At 37.3% G+C, this 19,609-nt stretch overlaps 1 protein-coding gene across 2 annotated transcripts in view; it reads left to right on the top strand.

Moving 5' to 3' along the window:
• Positions 1-19,609, top strand: part of reln (reelin) — a 292,302-nt gene that overhangs the window by 151,360 nt on the left and 121,333 nt on the right. For both annotated transcript variants that reach the window (XM_036561448.1, XM_036561447.1), the window contains exons 14-18: positions 12,013-12,221; positions 12,770-12,898; positions 13,069-13,178; positions 14,696-14,762; positions 18,217-18,450. In XM_036561448.1, coding sequence (XP_036417341.1) covers positions 12,013-12,221; positions 12,770-12,898; positions 13,069-13,178; positions 14,696-14,762; positions 18,217-18,450 — 749 coding nt within the window. The remainder of the gene's footprint in view (positions 1-12,012; positions 12,222-12,769; positions 12,899-13,068; positions 13,179-14,695; positions 14,763-18,216; positions 18,451-19,609) is intronic.

The raw sequence follows: 19,609 nt of genomic DNA, 5'->3' as shown, positions 1-19,609 counted from the left end.
CGACACCACGGCACAGACTGCTGAAGATGAAGGACTTTAATGGTAAGCTATCTTAAAATGAAGTACTACTTAATGTAACCCTGTACTGACTGTCCATCCAGCTATTTTTCGTGTCGATAAAACTAATTTGCTGTAATGTTACTGTAATTCCTATTACTAGCGCTGCTTCCAAACCTTCCTACTCAAAGTAAGCTAAGTTTGTTAGCTAGCTAGCTGGAAGTCAGACATGGCTTCCTGAACTGATTATGAATGCTAACGGTATTAACAATACTAGTTTGCTCATGCTAAAAAATTCCTCCTTGAGAATTTGCAGTCATTTGCAATTCATTGAGTAAATTCAAATGACAAGTACTTAAGTAGCTTACATGTGTAAATAAAGCAGTCTACTTTTTTATTTATCTCCACCTTGAAATCTTAATTCTGATTTTGATTCTGTTAAGTGTTGGTTCAGCTCCTCCTGGGCTGCTTTACTGTTGCTCAGACGTCTCACTTTTTATGTGGACCAAAAGGTTCTTTAAAAGAAAACAGCACATAACAAACTGTTAAATGCTTCATGTGTTAAGTTCAAATGCAGCTTTGCGTACTAATCACTTATACTTTTGGAAGTTATTATTGAATCATACTCATACGTTTTACTCATACTAAAAGTTGTGTTTTGCGAGGCTAGACAAGGCTTCTGGGAGAGTCTAGCATTGAAGTAACTTTGTATGTTATAGTAATACTTTTGGGTTAAGGTAGCTCTGCGCACCTCTGACACAGTCTTATTCCTAGTTGCATAGAAAAAAGTGAATATATATATATATATATATATATATATATATATATTGTATAATGTGTTAAGAATGTTTGTTTTTCCCCTTTAAGAAATTTATCATCAAGATTTGAACACTTATCTATCCATGCATCACTCTGGCTTGGTAACTTCAGTCTAGAAACGTCCACTGGGATATGGTAAGACAAAGCTTTCAACACTGACATTGACAGCATTGACATTTTTAGATGCAAAGCCCCTCACAGGCCTGGCTTTATAAGGCGTTGTTTACACTGCAGGGCGAATTGAATTTGTTTATCTGACTAAATAAAAGTGACCCAATCTGATTTGGATGGTCAGACTGCATTTGCTTGTAGGAGCAAAAAAATAGAAAAACTAATGACAAGAATATAAGTGCTCTATAAATATGCTATATTTAACAACAGCATTTTACTTTTTTATTAATTATAGCATGAACAGAACATTATTGTAGGTTGACCTGGTCAACAGACTGCTAAAAAGCTATAGGCTGTACCAGTAGTGTTCAGAGACATGCTTTAAGTTTTGATCTTTTAATGAAACAGTAAGCAGTAACCAAAATGTCTATTAAAAGCTTCTGCTCACTGTGTTTAACCTGTAATACATGAATATGCTTCAATGACTTTCTTGTTGCATATTCTAATGTCATGAACTGCTGCACCCTGAATGACAGAAAAAACATGTGAAATCTGATCTGATTGGTCAAACTGAGTCACATATCCTGAAATTTCTTTAAAACAGGTTTGAAACCACCAAACAAATGTGCCTTGAATCACATTGGAAAAAGTCAGATTTAATGTGGCTTTTTGCCGTTCAGACTGCAAAAAATCTGCCCTGCTCCAATTGGATATGCCGAAAAATCAAATTTGATCTGTTTGTCTAAACAAGGTCTAAGTCACTCACATTTGTCAAGCAGAAGATTCTCAACATGGGCACACTATAACCACTCAAGTTAGTTATGCTTCATGAAAGTGGTGCTTCGCATCAATAGCCAGCTGTGCATCTAAACATTGCAAATATTTTTTTAATAAAACTCGTATATCACTGAAGTAAATATATTTATGAGAAATGGAGCAATTTTACCAAGAAATACTTAATGTTGAGCAGCTTCTTGTCGCTGTTTAGTTTTAGAGCTGTATTTCTTATCGTAAGAGTATGGAGAAAAAAGTCCATTTATCAATGCAGGCATTGTCTGTCTGCCTACCCGGTTATATCAAAAATGTTTTTTCTTTTCACCAGATAAATAAATATTTTAATTCCCTCATTAAATAATAGCTGGTATTTGGTGCCTTCTGTCATGTTTCGGAATAACTGTATAATAAAACTGAAACGTGATTGGTCATATGGCTTTATTCTGTTTTTATTTGCTGAATAAATTATATATATGTGTGTGTTTCCATTGTAATTTGTAACATTTTTTTTAACCAGAAAAAAATTCCACCTCAAGAAAACATACAAACATTTACGCTTTTTGGCAATTTGCCATTGCTGTGAATCCTTTCGATATGCAGAAATGTGCAGAAACATAAGTGGATGGAAACCCAGCTAATGACACTGTGTGTCCTAGTTTAGTAATGAGATATATCATGTTTCAAATAGCTTTTCTTTTCATTTTTTCCCACCAGTTAATTTTACGGAGTAAAATCTTCAATACTGTTTTGTACTATTCAGAGTCATGAAATGGCAGCAGTTCGCATAGTTTGGGTAATGTGATATTAACAGTTTAGCATTCATTCACATTCAAAATATCAGCTAAAAGTTTCTGTGCTGCATGGAATGTTGTTTATAGAATCATGTAAATGGGGTGTCCAGGGGGCAATTATATTGAATTATCAAAAAATAACTGCAGTTATTTTATCTATAATGTTACATTTTTAAGTTAGCTTATAGGCTATTCAAATTATTTGAGGTTCTTATATTGAGTGACAGTTTCTGATTGACAGCTGAAAATTGATTGTAGATGGCTTTCATGTAACTTAATTGAACACTGCTAGCTGCTAGTTACCTCTAACCTCATAAACTCGCTAGAAATGTTTTACCAAAACAAGAGTATGATGACTGCACAAATACATGGTTAAAAACCATGATCCAGAAAGCTCATGGAGGAGAGGAAATGCACACTGAGCTTGCAAATTACTCCCAGACAGATATGTAGAACTATTTTATTCAACCAGTTACATGCAGGAAAATGGGTTGGCAGCCATGGTGTCCAGTTATATTTTAGGTGTGGTCAGAGCCACTCTGTGTACCTCTCTAACTTCCTTAACCAAGGTATCTGTTTGTTCTTATTACGTTCATTAACTCAACATAACACTAGCATCAAAATGAAAAACGCTTGATATAGCTCCTTGAGCACTGTTCTCCTATGTGCAGTATTGGATACAACCATCCTGTAGTGTGAACATTGTTGTAGTATATTAACATCTTTCTATGTAGGTCTTTCACTTGTGTTTCTGAATTAAATACTTATTTGCATGCCTGCATACAGATAATAAAGTTTTTTTTTTGCTTCTAGTGGGATAGCAGTGATATGGATTTTTCAGCACTGTCCTCATGAAACGTGGACTACAACATGACTGTCTAGCACAGCACCAGGAACAACCAAACCAAAGACATTTAAAGACACTGGGCACACTTTAACATTTGTCAAGCCATCACACTCCTGATGATGATCTGATACCAGAAGAACTTGTAACATATTAGTAGGGAAAATAACATATGACTAGTTTACATATATTATTATATATTAAGTACACAGTAATGATTTAGTAAAAATTAGTGGTTCCAAAATAACTTGGAGTGCTACTTTAGTATACTTTTTTCAAAAGGGTTATGGAAATTAACTGGACGTCATTACATATCAGGAGCATGACAAGACAATTTTTTCACAGAAGAACAGGCCAGAACTAGTCAAAACTCGTTGGTGGACTGTCCTGAGGGCCAGTCTATAGATGTCAGTGTCTCTTAGGGAGTCGCTGACTGACTGTTCATTGTTCTGCTCATTGTTAAAAATACATGTGCATTTGCATCTCCAAAAACAAGACATCTCCAGAGACAAACAGCAGGTGGTGCTATACACCATTAAATCTGCTGAACAACAGCACATATCGGCGTGAATTCCAAGCTGGTCTAGTGCTGGTTTAGTGCTGGTTTAGCTGGTTTCCCAGCATGGTCATGCTGGTAGGTGACCTACTAACAGGTAGCAGCAGTGAGAACGTGAGCTTGAGCAGTGTCTGACTTCAGTTGTTTTGCTGTATAAGTAGCCTTATTTATCTTCCTCACCTGAATCCAAAAAAGTTGGGACGCTGTGCAAAATGTAAATAAAAACAGAATGCAATGATGTGCAAATCATATAAACCCTATATTTAATTGAAAACAGTACAAATGCATCATGTTAAATGTTGAAATTGAGAAATTGTATTGTTATTTGAAAAAATACATGCCCATTTTAAATTTAATGCCAGCAGCTACTTTCAAAAAAGTTGGGACACAGGCATGTTTACCATTGTGTTGCATCAACTCTTCTGTTAACAATACTCTTAAGCGTTTGGGAACTAAGGGGACCAATTGCTGAGGTTCACTGTTTATATTGCTCTTGTGTTTTGCTATCTGGTGTCAACAAGAAGACGGTGGGTTCCCCTTGTGTCTTGGTACCTCTCCAAGGTTTCTTCTTCTTGTCTGGGGTCTTAGGGAGTTTTTCCTTTCCACTGTCGCCACTGTCTTGCTCATGGGGGCTTGTACCCGGATTTTTCTGAAAACTACTTTGTGACAACGACTATTGTAAAAAGCCCAATATAAATAAACTTTGACTTGTGTACATAGTGAAAGTGAAGCTCATATGCGCCCATCAGAAAGCGCACATATCTGAATGGGCAGGGTGCGTTGCTCACTACAGACAGCATCTTTAGCAAACAAAGTGCATCAAGGTTGTTTGCATGCATTTACCAAATTAATGTGAAGAAAAGGGAAAAAAGTGCACTTACAGTTAACAATGGAGTACATGACTGACTGTGTAAAGAGTGTATGCTGAGGAAAAAATACTGCAAAGTTTTAATGGTTTGACCCATTCACCGCTGGCAGGAAATGAGAAGCTTAAAAGGGGCTGTATTTATTTACTTGTTTGTTGGGTTTTCATGAGATCATTTTTGCAAATAATAGGAACCAAGTCGTGGTTGCAGTAGCACCTCCCCTTGACCACTATGACCATACATTTGCACCATAACAGACACAGTGTCCATGATGTAGTAGACACCACCACTTTACAAAACGATTTGTTTACAAGCCCTCTCCCTGAACCCCAAGGCTAATAGGTTTGGCGCCAGAGTCTAAGATACCACAATAAAACTGAATTAAGCACACACACTAATTTTATGGTTTACAGCTCGTGTCAAGAACCAGTCCCTGACCTCCAGGGGGACCTACCTCCAATCTCGAATACAAAGGGCAATAAAAGACTCTCTCTGGAGACAGTGTGACTCTTAAACAAAACTTTTTGAGTAACAGAAAATCACATTCCTCTCCAAATGCTGATCACTCATCCTGGTTTGTCACCAGAACACTGGACATACTAAAAACAGGGTTTTGCGTTGTATTATTATGAGTCTATTTAATTTTTAATTGCCAAACATGGATCCATAGGTCCATCATATGGCTGGAATAAGACATGCCACACCGTCACGAAGCTATTCCATCACAGATGGAGAGAACTCACAGAATTTCACATGTCTGCATGATGTTCAAAACATCCTATTGTTTGGAAGCAATATTATTTTTATGCTATTTGGTTAATTCCCTAAACGTGTATCTCTTCTATCAGAAGGTGCTAGAAGTATGGAATGTTTATTGCTGTGTTAATTTTACTCATATAATCATTTTCTTGAAGGAAACCTTGGAGCTTTAATAAGTTTGTAACCTGGATACATATTTTTTCTTTCATCTATGGTTCCTTTTTGTTCTCTTAGTTAGCAATCATATTGTGGTTGAGTTACTAGTAACAAACAGTACCTAGATACTATATACGGTGCATGCTTATGTCTTTTAATATGTGTGTTGGTTCCAGATATCATGGGTTCACACTGTCTGTTAAAAACATAAACAAATTCTGTTTGTTGGTTTCCTTTTCAAGGGAATGATTCAAATTATTATGGAACTTGAAATGTATTTAATTTATTCAGTCATTGTGAATGAGATTTGACCAAAACTTAGAAAGGTTTCATTCATGTGGGGGAGGTGCTCATAGACTGTATACCACCAATCAGACTTAAAGACGGTGCATATCTAGTCGCCTTTATGTGAGAAGGACCTATTAACGCTCTGGCTCCACCTCCAAAGGGGAGGGCCTATGGCCTAGACAAAACCTGAGCACGAAAAAGGTTTCAGCTAGTCCGAAGAAAAGAAACAGAGAAAGAAGGACCATTAAGTTAGTACCAGTCTAGACCAGAGTATAGAGCATTCACTATTAGATCTGAGAAACTTTTCTTTTGCTTGTGGTCCAAGCACGAAGTGCTGGAACCCTACTGTAATTGTTAGGATTTTTCTTTTTCTTTTTCACCCTAAAACGAATCGTGCAGACCAAACGTCCCTCCCGCTACTCAGGCACTCGAGCTCAGCCCGATCAGCCTGATGGTGGCGCTGTAGCAAAGGTCTGTACGTTTAGGGCCAGCGATTCTGTACCATATGTCATAGAAACAAAGTTCTTTTTTCACCTGATTAGTTATGTCATGGTCCACAAAACAGCTTATTTTGGCCATATTAAATATCTCTATAGATTTTAAGGTAATTTGCATATTATGCAAAATCGCACATTTTTGAGCGCAAACTAGTCCCTGAGTTTTTGCACAATCTGCACAAATCTGTTATCAATGGAATCCTAGGAAGCTGAACTTTAATAATTATCAATGTGGGAATTTCATCACTGTGTATCGGTCCGGCTCCACCCGAAAATTTGGGTGGAGCTCAATTTTCAAAAATCATGCATATACAGCTATAACTCAGAAATGCATAGACTGATTGTTACGAAACTTCATAGGCAAGTACGCTATGGCAGACGTAAACGATCTTCAGAGTTAGGTGGAACTGCATTGCCAGATGGCGCTATAACAAGCAAAAAAGTGTTACACAACCAAAGGTTGTCCGATTGACATGAAAATTGGCATAGCGCTGTAATGTGCTGTCCTGGATCAGAAGCTATGAGACTGATGTCATAATCGAAAAAACACGGCCGCCATCGGCCAATCAGATTTCAGCAAGTATTTGCCAGCCTTAAAATTGGCCAATCATCACGAATCTTAATAGGTATCTTTAGGTATGGACTCTACTACCCTTTGAAGCATGGCAGGTACTGGCCACTGGGGGGGTGCTGCTCATGTTTTAAAACACTAAAATGAGTAAAAGTCTTATGCCGTACAGATTAGAAACATGCAATGAGTATAAAATAATGCTCTAAAGTGAACCTGACAACTTTGCAAATGCAAGCCATTTACTAATTATTACCATTCTTCTACAAATGCACATTGTTTGAATATGATCTATATTGAACTAGTCCTACAGTTTACACCTTATCATCTCAAATCTGGACATAAACTAAAGATTGGCGTCTGGAAGTAAATAATTTTTAAAAAAAATCTTGACTTTTTCACAAGGCATGTCTGCAACATGTCAATTAATCCATCCAGAATTTTTATGACTCCATTATCTGTAATTCACACATACATTGTCTGATTGAGACCAAAATTGGTACAGACATACAGAATAATATTCTGAGGAAGCACACCAATTGTGGTCTAAACTGACCTCCAGGGGGCGACACAACATGTAATCATATATAAATTATGTAAAATGAACATATCTCTTGCTCAGTTTACATAAAAGAAGTGCAAATGTTGACAAAATACTCAAGTCTTCAGTGTGGACAACTTGCCCTGAGATGTGTTTGACTAAATTGGTAATCGAACATTGTGATTTATATTTATTTTCATGACAGTAGTGCTATGACAATAAGGCATTGTCCGATTGACATCAAACTTGGTCTACTTGCTCAATGCCTAACATTGAAACAAGGTGCAAAGTTTAGTGGGCATATGGTAAAAGGGGTCACTAAAACAATCATTCCACGTTTTGAACATATAAGCAAATTCATCACATTACAAAACAATAATTTCATATATGTATTACAAAAAACACAACAGATATTGCTTCAGTGTCTGTCATACTATGCACAAATCGAAGAAGTCATCATTCTACTGCATCAGTTAAAATCATTAACTGCTGAAGTCGCCAAATTGGTTCATTAAGTTGGTATATTTGCACCCCGTCTAGTTGGCTCATAAGTCAGTTTGAACAATTTATAAATTGAGTGTTACCAATAAGTACACCACCAAAACAGCAACCTTTCATTCAATGTCTGTCATACTATGAACACATCAATGTCCAACTACAGCAGCATTTTAAAGTAAATGGCAGCTTAAGTTACCAAATCAGCTCATTTGTACCCCTGTCATAAAGTCTGTCATACTATGAAAATGTGAAAGATACGGTCCATTTACTGCAGCATTTCAACATACACCGATTAGGCATAACGTTATGACCACCTCCTTGTTTCTACGCTCATTGTCCATTTTATCAGCTCCACTTACTATATAGGTGCACTTTGTAGTTCTACAATTACAGACTGTAGTCCATCTGTTTCTCTGCATATTTTCTTAGCTCCCTTTTATACTGTTCTTCAGTGGTCAGGACCCTCATGGACCCTCACAGAGCAGGTACTATTTGGGTGGTGGATCATTCTCAGCACTACAGTAACACTGACGTGGTGGTGGTGTGTTGTGCTGGTACGAATGGATCAGACACAGCAGTGCTGCTGGAGTTTTTAAACACTGTGTCCACTCACTGTCCACTCTTGTCCTACCTTGTCAGTCCACTTTGTAGGTGATTTGCTCATCTGCTGCTGCACAGTTTGTGTTGGTCATCCTCTAGTCCTTCATTAGTGGTCACAGGACGGATGCTGTTGGCTGGATATTTTTGGTTGGTGGACTGTTCTCAGTCCAGCAGTGACACTGAGGTGTTTAAAAACTGTTTAGAACTACAAAATGCACCTATGTAGTAAGTGGAGCTGATAAAATGGACAATGAGCATAGAAACAAGGAGGTGGTCATAATGTTATGCCTGATCGCTGTATAAGTCTGCATTTGAAAGTCTAAAATTTTTAAATGCCGATTAAAGTTCATATATATATACGAATCTTTACCGACATGTCCCCGAGGAGGGTCATGGCCATAATAGCAATGTTGGGCAAACTTGCAAAGCAAGCTTGGACCCCACAAATCACCACTTGTGGCTATATTTCTTCTTATTATTTTTGTTATTATTATTGTTCTTTTTTTCTTCCTGAAAAACGTGTTGTGGAGAAGAAACTGTAAGTCCTAGAGGCAGCAAACTTGGTGGATAGGTGTAGTTTGTGCGCATCTCACCATGCAACAAAAATGATCCCGATTGACCAAAGGGCGGTGCTATAGAGCAGCAAAACATGTTTTGCTTCATAACTCCTAAAACAAAAGTTGTAGAGACAAAATTCTTTTTTTTCCTAATTCCTAGTTCAAGCCAAACGACTTTGCAGTTTGGACCATTTATTTCCACCCACATAGATTTTTTGCTAATTTGCATAATATGCAAAACCTACTTTCGAGAACTAGTCCTAGGTTTTTCGGTCATTTCTCATGTGTCTGCTATCACAAAATTCAAAAGAGTCTTACCTTTAATAATTATCAAAAACTTTTGTAAACAGTGTGGCTGCCATATGCTAATTAACCATTCTGAAATACAACACTATTTCCAAAAACGTTGGGACGCTGTGCAAAATGTAAATAAAAACAAAATGCAATGATGTGCAAATGATTTAAACCCGATATTTAATTGAAAATAGTACAAAGACAAATCATATGTTGAAACTAAGAAATTGTTTTTTTTTTTTTTTAATTATATGCTCATTTTGAATTTGATGCTATCAACACATTCCAAAAAAGTTATGTGTGTTTCATTTTAACAACACGCGTTTGGGAACTGAGGAGACCAATTGTTGAAGTTTTGAAAATGAAATGTTTTCCTGTTCTTGCTTAACACAGGATTTTAGCTGCTCAACAGTTCAGAGTCCACTTTGTTGTATTTTTCATTTCATAACCCTCCAAATGTTTTCAGTGGTGACAGGTCTGGACTGCAGGCAGGTCAGTTTAGCACCCGGACTTTTTTAATATGGAGCAATGCTGTTGTAATACATGCAGAATGTGGTTTGACATCGTCTTGCTGAAATAATCAAGGCCTTCCCTGAAAAAGACAGCATCTGGATGGCAGCAGATGTTGCCAAAATATGTGTATATTGTTCAGCATTAATGGTACCTTCACAGATGTGCATGTCACCCATGCCATGTGCACTAATGCACCCCTATACCATCATGAATACTGGCTTTTGAACTGTGCACTGATAACAACCCTGATAGTCTTTAGCCCCGAGGACACAGTGTCCATGATTTCCAAAAAGAATTTCAAATGTTGATTCATCAGACCACAGGACACTTTTCCACTTACCCGCAGTCCATTTTAAATGAGCTTAGGCCCAGAGAAGGAGGCAGCATTCCTGGATCCTCTTTATGTATGGTTTCCTTTTTTGTGTTTTACAGTTTTAACTTGCATTTATGGGTGCAGCAACAAACTGTTTTCATAGACAGCGTTTTTTTCAGAAGTGTTTCTGAGCCCATGCAGTGATTTCCACTGCAGAATCGTGTCTGTTTTTAATGCAGTGCTGCGCGAGGGCCCAAAGATCATGGCCAGCAAATAGTGTTTTTTGGCCTTGTCCCTTGCATACAGAGAATTCTCCAGATTCTCTAAATCTTTTAATGGTATTATGTTCTGTAGATGATAAAGAGCAAAAGTTCTTTGCTATTTTATGTTGAGAAATGTTATTCTTGAATTGTTGCACTATTTGCCTGTGCAGTCTTTCACAGAATCGTGAACCCCTCCTCATCTTTGCTTCTGAAAAACTCAGCCTGTCTGGGATGCTTCTTTTTTTAATACCCAGTCATGTTACTCACCTGTTGCCAATCAACCACCAGGTGTTAAATGATTTGCACATCATTGCATTTTGTTTTTATTTACATTTTGCACAGCGTCCCAACTTTTTTTGGAAATGGCGTTGTAATTTACCGTTCATTTAAAACTCTATAACTCGAGAATGCTTTAGCCCAGGCTAAACATTGACTCCCCTTACACAGACTCAGCTCAATGTTATTACTTACCCCCAATAAGGTGATTTAGGCTATCAAAATGTCCCATCTTTTTTATGTAGGAAGCTAAGTTACCTATAAATATGGACTATGGTAGGACATTTTTTCAGTGACGGTACTAGAGCAAATTATTGGTAAATGGTGCTCTGACTTATCTGCTTAATATGCTCAGCAAACAGGGCAATGATAGCTATCTAATACCAAGTTCCCTACCAGTAGCCACCACACAGCTACAATACATTAGGATAATATTAACTTATTCATACGCTCAGATGATGGAAATTTAACTACGACAAGAAATGTTAGACAGCTGCCTACCTTCCATGGAAAGAGCTAGCTAGATAAGGTGCTAAAGCAAAGCCACTATGATAAAATAAGCATCACAAATCAAGCAATGGCTTTTCTCTCGCACAGACCACTAGCTAAACAAATAAAACTATCCCTCTAACCTGTGGGCTGGCTTTTGATTGGCCAGGATTGAGTTTGATTAATCCAGGCTTGTTTGACCTGAATTTTTACAACCTGAATTTCTCGACCTGAATTTTTACTAGCACGCCAATATGAAATGCTGCATTTTGTAAAGTTAGAATTTATTTTAACCTGATTTTCTTACTACCTGAATTATTGAACCTGAATTTCTTACTATTGGAATTTTTGAACCTAAACTTTTCATGGCCTGATTTTTTTTTTAACTTGAATTTTCAAGACCTGAAATTCACTGTGAAAATTTCCAAGAACATAAAATTACACATATTCTTTTTTTTCAAGCATCATGAATTCAGGTTCATGTTCTAGTGATACTGATTTAACTCCATACCTTCCTCTCTATATCTCACTCCCTTTGTTTGTCTGTTTCTCTTTCTGTCTCTCACTCTCTCCTTTACTCTCTCTCTTTCTCTCTCCCACTCTGCCCTTCTCTCTCCCCACCTCACCCTGTCTCTCTTTCAGACCCCTACTGTGGTGTCAGTGGCCTTGCCTGTAGAGTTGCAATCTCCTGTGACTCAGTTCTGTCTGGAACAGAAGTTTCATGCTGGAGCTAACCGTCATGTATGGGCAGTGGACTTTCTGCAGCTGCTGCCAGTGCTGCCTGGTGCTCACACACACATGACCCAGTTTTCAGTTAACCTCGGCTGTGGCTCCTACCAGCCTGCTAACAGGTGCCCACTATAATAATCTTGCCCATATACTGGTTACTTACTTGAAAAAGCTATAAGGAAACTGAAGGGTAAATTCCATTGTATATTTTCGGTGTTCTGGTCAACTAAAAACTAACCATGTATAAAAGAAATACTTCCTACACTACATAATGATGTTCATTTTTTGAGAATAAGCAAATACTATCATAAATAAAAATATTTTTTTAGCAACCAAAGCAAGAACAGTCTCATACCTCATGGCCTGTATTGACAAACAGTGCATCACAGTTTTTGTGCAATAAAATATAAAAAGTAATTTCAAAGCACTCTTTCAGTGAAGTTTGTCTTGTTTTTTCCTGTCACTGGAACAAAATGCCTTTGTAAAGTACAGAAAAGTCATAACAAAGAACTGCATGTATTGAATTGTCAGTTGTAAATATTTTGATATTAAATAATATTATATAATTATACATTATTTATATTAGTTTATTCTGAAAGAATTTAAAATAAATACAAATAGATATAATTTAATTATAACCCCCCACCCCACCTCTGATTTTTTTGGATAGTGTCAATTTGGAGTTCTCAACAAATCATGGTCGGTCCTGGTCCCTCCTGCACACGGAGTGTCTGCCTGAACTGTGTTCAGGGCCACACCTTCCCCACAGCACGATCTACTCATCTGAAAACTACAGCGGGTGTGTGTCTGTGTGCATCTGTGTGTCTTTGTGTGTATGTCTGTGTCCCTGTCCCAGGTTTGTGTGTTAAGAACCTCTTAATAACCCTTCCTATCATAATATTTATTCCAGCACTTTATTTACTTTTCATTGCTCTAAAGGTTTGTTTGTGTGTTTGTGTGAGGGTGCAGGTGGACAAGAATTTCCATCCCTCTTCCCAATGCTGCCCTCACAGAGAGCACTCAGTTCCGATGGAGACAGACTGGAAGTGGAACTGGGAACATGTGGGCCATCGACAATGGTGAGAGCCGTGAAAGAGTCAAAAGTCCGTTTAATATGCCTTTAAAATAAGGATGTTCTTAAACCACCCCTGCTGGTTGCAGAAAACTCCACTCCTTAAAAAACTAGAGGGACTTTTTAGACCATTTGGGAGAGAAAGTCGGTGAGCAATATGCCACAAAAAAGCAAAGAATTACTAGGAGTATAATAAGGAGTATAACTCTGTCTCTGTCACTTTTACTGTGACCTAGACATAGCCTGTTAACAAAATTATGTATATGCTGTTGAAGCAGACATTTCTTTAGGACTAGTACTCTGGTCCGGAGCTACATCATGAGTGCCTGTAGAAGAGTCGGACCAGAAGCTGACTGCAATAAAGTAAACTGAAACTGGAATTGTTTGTAAGCGGCAACATTCAGGAGAGACACATTGGCACTTGTGCCCAGTGGTAAAGGGATACACACATCATTGAGATTCACTGTGTGTGATTGATTGCTACTAGCCCTGAGTTCCTGACCCACGTGAAACAGAGCGATATACATGAGCACAATGATTTGGCTTACCGTAGCTGTGGCATGTCTGCCCATGAGCTGGGCAGGTCGGGGCTCTTGTGGTGTTGCCACAGTTACCATATTTCTGCTGTGTACGTGGACAAACATGCTGTTGTCATCGCAGTTGCATGACAGTGTGGGCAGAGTCAGGCTGCTGCATTTTACTCTGGCTGGGAGGAGGAGGAGAATCTGGGGAGGCTGCCTGGCTGGAGGTGGGCCCTTGTTGCTTAGCAAAATTAGCTGCACATTCAGACGCGCTCTCTACATTCAGTGTGATGATCAATGCCGTAGACAGCGACAGGTTGTCATTTTCCAATAATAGTGCCTCACATTCAAATCAGGCATCAGTAAACATCTGCAGCATCGATGAACACAGAGAACACAGATGCAACCCTAAAAAGTCTGTGTGCAAACATAACACACACCTTATAAAATGCATATTGTTCTGTAGTATTGACATCTCAGTGCAATAAAAATTTAATGCTGCGTTGTGGAAAATTTTTTTGTTTCACATAAGAGCCGTTCACATGCTGGTTGATTTTGCCAAGCATTCACTTTGGTAGCCTGTTTAAATGACAGCACACGTAATCGTACAGTGTTGGTGAAACAACCTTTTTTTGAGAGTATGAGATTTAAATTTATAGCTGTAAAACTTTTTGAGTGACGGAAAAGTTGTTATTCTCAAAAGATACTTTAATAGTTATTTCAAAATACAAATTGCTTTTTTGAGATCTAGTACTTTGGATCTAGCAACAAAATGAGTAATCAAAAAATGTTCATTATCTAAGGTGATCCCTCCCACATGCCCCTCCCACAACACATGCCCCCCCCTCCACACACGCCACCCCCTCACACATGCCACCCCCCCACACATGCCACCCCCCCACACATGCCACCTCCCACCCGCCACACACACACTTTTGCAAATTTATGTTTATCTATGATCTATGAATATATGTTTGTGTGTGTGTGTGCATGCCCTTTACAGTTTATATTGGACCATCCTGTCTACGTTTCTGCTCAGGAAGAGGACATTGCTCGCGCACCGGGTGCAAGTATGCACATTTTCTGTTGAGAAGTTCTATAGCAGTCTTTAACAAGCCCATTCTTATATCATGTCATTTTATCATATAAGACTACATTTATTAATGATATTAAAAACAGCATTAGTTGTATGCAAAAGTTTGGATACCCCAGGTCAAACTACATATTTTGTTGATGGTATGAAAAAAAGGTAATACCACCTCTGCATGGAACAAACTTAAATATGAGATATTTGTGAATATTTTAATGGACAATCATTGTTTATTTGCTGTATTTAACATATTAACTGTGTTCAGTCAGTATTTAGTAACCCTTTGGCTGAGATCACAGCCTTTAAATGTCTATTGTAGCCTGCCAACAGTCTTCCCCCTTTTCCTTGTAGAATTAGTATTAAATATTTGTGGGTAGTCTTGCATGCTCTAACCACAGATTTTCAGTAATATTCAAGTCTGGGGATAGTGAATGCCGTTTCAAAACTATCTTTTGTTTCTTGAAACAGATCAAGGTTGATTTTGATATATGTTTTGGATCATTGTCTAATTGTAATATCTAACCTATATCTAACCTGATATCTAATATCATTTTTAGTTTCTTCAGTGACTGTAGGACATTAGCTTCCAGGATTTGTTGATATTTAGTAGAGATGGACTAGTTTTGTGAGGACTGTATCAATTGCAGATTGTCCTTTAGCACGATTGGCCAATGCTGATTTGGATCTGGGGCAGGGACAGGATGACACAAAACTACTCAGACAAAAACACCAGACATTGGTTTAACAGCCCTAACATAGCAACAAACGCCTATTAAATAGGCGTGGTCTTACAGCTTCATGGCCAAACGTTTATATGGAATGGATGTATTGAAATGTATTTTTGAACGCAAGTAGCAAGTTAAATGATTTAAGCAGTTGTTGCAGTGAGCTCATTAGTAGGCAGTAGGCATTCTGCAATCTCACAAACATTAAATAAAAAAAACATTCTAGTAAGTAAAATATTTTAATGCAAAACACATTGCCATGGGCGCATGGATGTACAACTAGCTTACTGTTGAGCATTAATGGCAGATTTTTTTTTCTCCACAAAGAGTATATTTTGACTTTATGGCATGACAGTCTGTTCCACCTAAATATTGTAACAAACACAAATATTTAAAGGAGTGCTAAACTGTCTTTCCCTTTTCATACTCAGGCAAGTCAACAACCCTAAACATAGCAACAAACTTTTGTGAAATAAGTGTGGTCAAGCTATTTCTTCTCAGTATAACTTGTAGACATTGAAACTAAATGTTCTTCAGTGTTCACAATTAAGTTTTCCTTCTGATGAATCTTTCAAATAGATGATGCTTTTTCACAACACTGCACAGTCAGCCAGTGCATCACTACTCCCTTGAAGTATTCAAATGTCTTTTTATATTTTTCTCTTGCTTTGTGTGAATTTTATTTAGTTTCAGTTAGATGAGCCCATGGCTCTTGAGTGTAAGCACAACATCCTGAAAAGTCTGAAGGGTCTTATAATTTATTACGCTCTGGAATTTTCTGCACCTGACTTTGATTGAGGTCTGATGAATCAAGTATGCTCTGAGACCTTATAAAATAATGCTGGTGTAACTGAAATGGTGTAAAAATTTATACACATGCCACATTTTGTTTTATTGTTTTCTAATATATTACACTCAGCAAATAGTTAATAATTGTGTATTAAAACTTGCAGAAATATGTAATATCAATCAATTAACCAATCAACCTTTATTTAAACTCGCAATACATGAGGGAGACCCTCATTTACAATGTAGCCGAGTAATACAGGAATCAGGGATTGAGAAGTTGTACAGTAAAAAAATAAATCAAATGCTATAATTAAATAATAAAAATCATAAAAGTAAAATTTAATAATAAGAAGGTACCAATAAACTGTTAAATCAATAAACGATTAAAATTACAATATAACAACTTATCAAGTAACAGAGCAGATAAGGATAAAATAAATAAAACATAAATTATTGAAATAAAAGAAAAAATTGACAATAATAAAATAAAAAGAATACTAATGAAAGAAATAAAAATACTAAAAAGAATGATAAAAATAAAGAGATAAAATCACAATAACAAAAGTAAAAGCAAAGGCAATAGCTCAGACACTGCTAAAACATACCAAAAGTCATATTAAAAGTAAAGTAATATCAAATAAAGCAGTTGCAGGCTGTGCGGAGGTGGTTAGAGAATAAAAGTTTAAAATGTTTCTGTGACATCAGAGAGTGAAGCTTTAGAGTTTCCTGTAATGAATTCCAGCTCGCTGGTGCACTGTAGCTAAAAGCAGATTTTCCCAGCTCAGTAAAAGCTCTCAGCACCTGAAGGGTGATCCAATCACTGGAATGAGCCTGATAAACTGCATTATTTACACTGAGCATTTCTGTGATATACGATGGCATATGGCCAGTAAGCTTTATAGATAAAAAGAAGCCAGTGTGTCTCCCGACGCGCAGACAGAGATGACCAGCCAACCGTTTCATATAGTATACAATGATGGGTGTTGTAGGGGTCACCAGTAATGAATCTTAAGGCAGCATGGTATACAGAGTCTAGAGATTTCAGAGTAGTTACAAGTGCATATCTGTATAACACGTCACCATAATCCAGAACAGGCAATAATGTTGCTTCAATTATCTTTTTCCTTGTGTGCTTTGGGAAACATACTTTGTTACGATACAGGGAGCCAAGTTTTTGTCTCAGTTTACAGGTAAGTTTGTTAACATGTTGTTTAAAAGTGCATTTGTCATCTAGCCATATGCCTAGGTATTTGTACTCGTTGACTCTTTCAATATAAGATCCCTTCAGGATTGTGATTTTAAAAGTGCTAAAATCAATGTTAGAGGCTCTGGAAAACAGCATAAATTTAGTTTTCTCAGCATTTAAAACTAGTTTATGGTTGTAAAAAGCTGATTGTAGGACATTAAAAGAATGCTGTGGTTTATCTACTACAGTACCAATATAGTCAGTCAAGCAGTACAAGATTAAATGTCATCAACATTTAAGTGTGCTTTGCAGTCAACAATTGAGGTGGCAATGTCATTTATATAAATATTAAATAATACTGGTCCAAGGATCGAACCTTGAGGGACCCCCTTTGTTACTGGAAGTAGCTCTGATTTATTCTGTCTAATATTTAAGTTTATTCCATGCAGACATGGTGTTAACTTCTTTTCACTTAGAAAATCACTAAAATTTGCACATGGGTGTGCAAACCTTTCACATCAATGATATAGTTTGCTTCACTGGTTATTTGGAAAGCTGCAAATTTTAATAAGGGAATAGAACATCGGTATAATATAGTAGATTGAAGAGATTTTGCAACATCCTCTAGAAGCGTTTTAATGCTACAGTTTTTCTGCTCTGTGAAAATGAGTCTAAATACACATTTACTTTGTCAGTGCTTTTTAAGCCCTTCCTTCACCACCCCTCTTGTGCAGGTGTGACCCAGGTTTCAGTGGTCCAGCATGTGAGCTCGCTTCTCAAACCTTCCCTGCATTCCTGTCAGAAGGTTTCTCCAGCTCAAGGCTCTCCTCTTATCACAGCTTCTCTTCTGTGCGTGGGGCCGAGGTCAGTTTTGGCTGTGGGGTTTTAGCCAGTGGCAAAGCCTTGGTTTTCAACAGAGACAACAGAAGACACTTGGTCACTGCCCCACTGGACAGCTCACAGGCCAGGTAAACTCACAAACACACAAACATGATTTTAGTAAGGTCAAATTATTCTTGATATTGTTGTAGACTTCAGAATGCAATCATCTAGACAGCCAAAAATGTTTTATGCCCATCTGAGTGGAGGAGAGATTTTGTCTCTTGAATGAGAGGGCTCCTGGAATACAGTATTAATGTGTTAAAGTACTCCTGAAGTCATCATTTAAACCATAAAAAATAGTCTATATTGATTCATAAATTGTTAAGTATTTTGTGTCTTATTATCATGTCCAAGAAGCTACCAAAAAGGCTTAGGAGTGTGCCTAAAATTTAATATTCATTAAAAAAGAAAAAAAAGATCTATTAATATGCATAACTATGTACATTGTAGATGCCCCCCTTTTGTCCCTTTTTCCAAACCATGCCCTTTCCTCCCCATGATATCCAATGGTAAAATTTCTGACGTAGTTGTATTTGTAAAGTGGGTTGGTTCTCAAAGTTTAACCCTTTGATTTAGCATGCCATAATGAGGCCCAAATGAGATTTTTGCCATGAAAGAGCTTAGTGAAAATGAATCCGAATTTGTTAAAAGGTCTCCATATGTTGTGATTACTGATCAGGGGCCTTCAAGAAAAATGTTCACGAGGTTTATTTAGTTACCTTTTGACCTTGGTGTAATAAGCCGTAGTCTTTGATTGAAAGTTAAAATACCAGACAAGGAGACCAATTCCTGACATAACATCTAATTGCAAAGTTATTCAGGACAAAAAACTGAATCCCATGGTACCAGCTGTTTATTTGTAGATTGCATAATATCATTGTAATAGGATTTTAAGTGTTTTTGAGCACTAAAGCTCTCCCCTAAGGCCAGTCTGGACCAAAATTTGCATGAGTTTCAGTGTATACACATATTTACAATTTTGAGTTAGAAATGCCATTGCTGCAGTGATTAATTGATGGGGAGACCACAATGAGTAAAAAAGTAAACTTTTTTTGATCATTATTTACGTAGAGAGGCCACAGAGTATTTCAAGACCAATTTCGATAAGTCCAGAACAAAACCCAGGCTAGTCCGAAAAGATGGGTTCTTTAAACAGTTTACAGTTGCAAAAACTATGCATTTTTTTAATACACTTGTGATTCTAAATTGTTTGGAATACTGACCATAAGTAGGATCAATCTTTTT

Source organism: Colossoma macropomum, unplaced genomic scaffold (assembly GCF_904425465.1).
Source record: "Colossoma macropomum unplaced genomic scaffold, Colossoma_macropomum, whole genome shotgun sequence".
NCBI classification, from domain to species: domain Eukaryota; kingdom Metazoa; phylum Chordata; class Actinopteri; order Characiformes; family Serrasalmidae; genus Colossoma; species Colossoma macropomum.
This window is presented reverse-complemented; position numbering and strand designations above follow the sequence as displayed.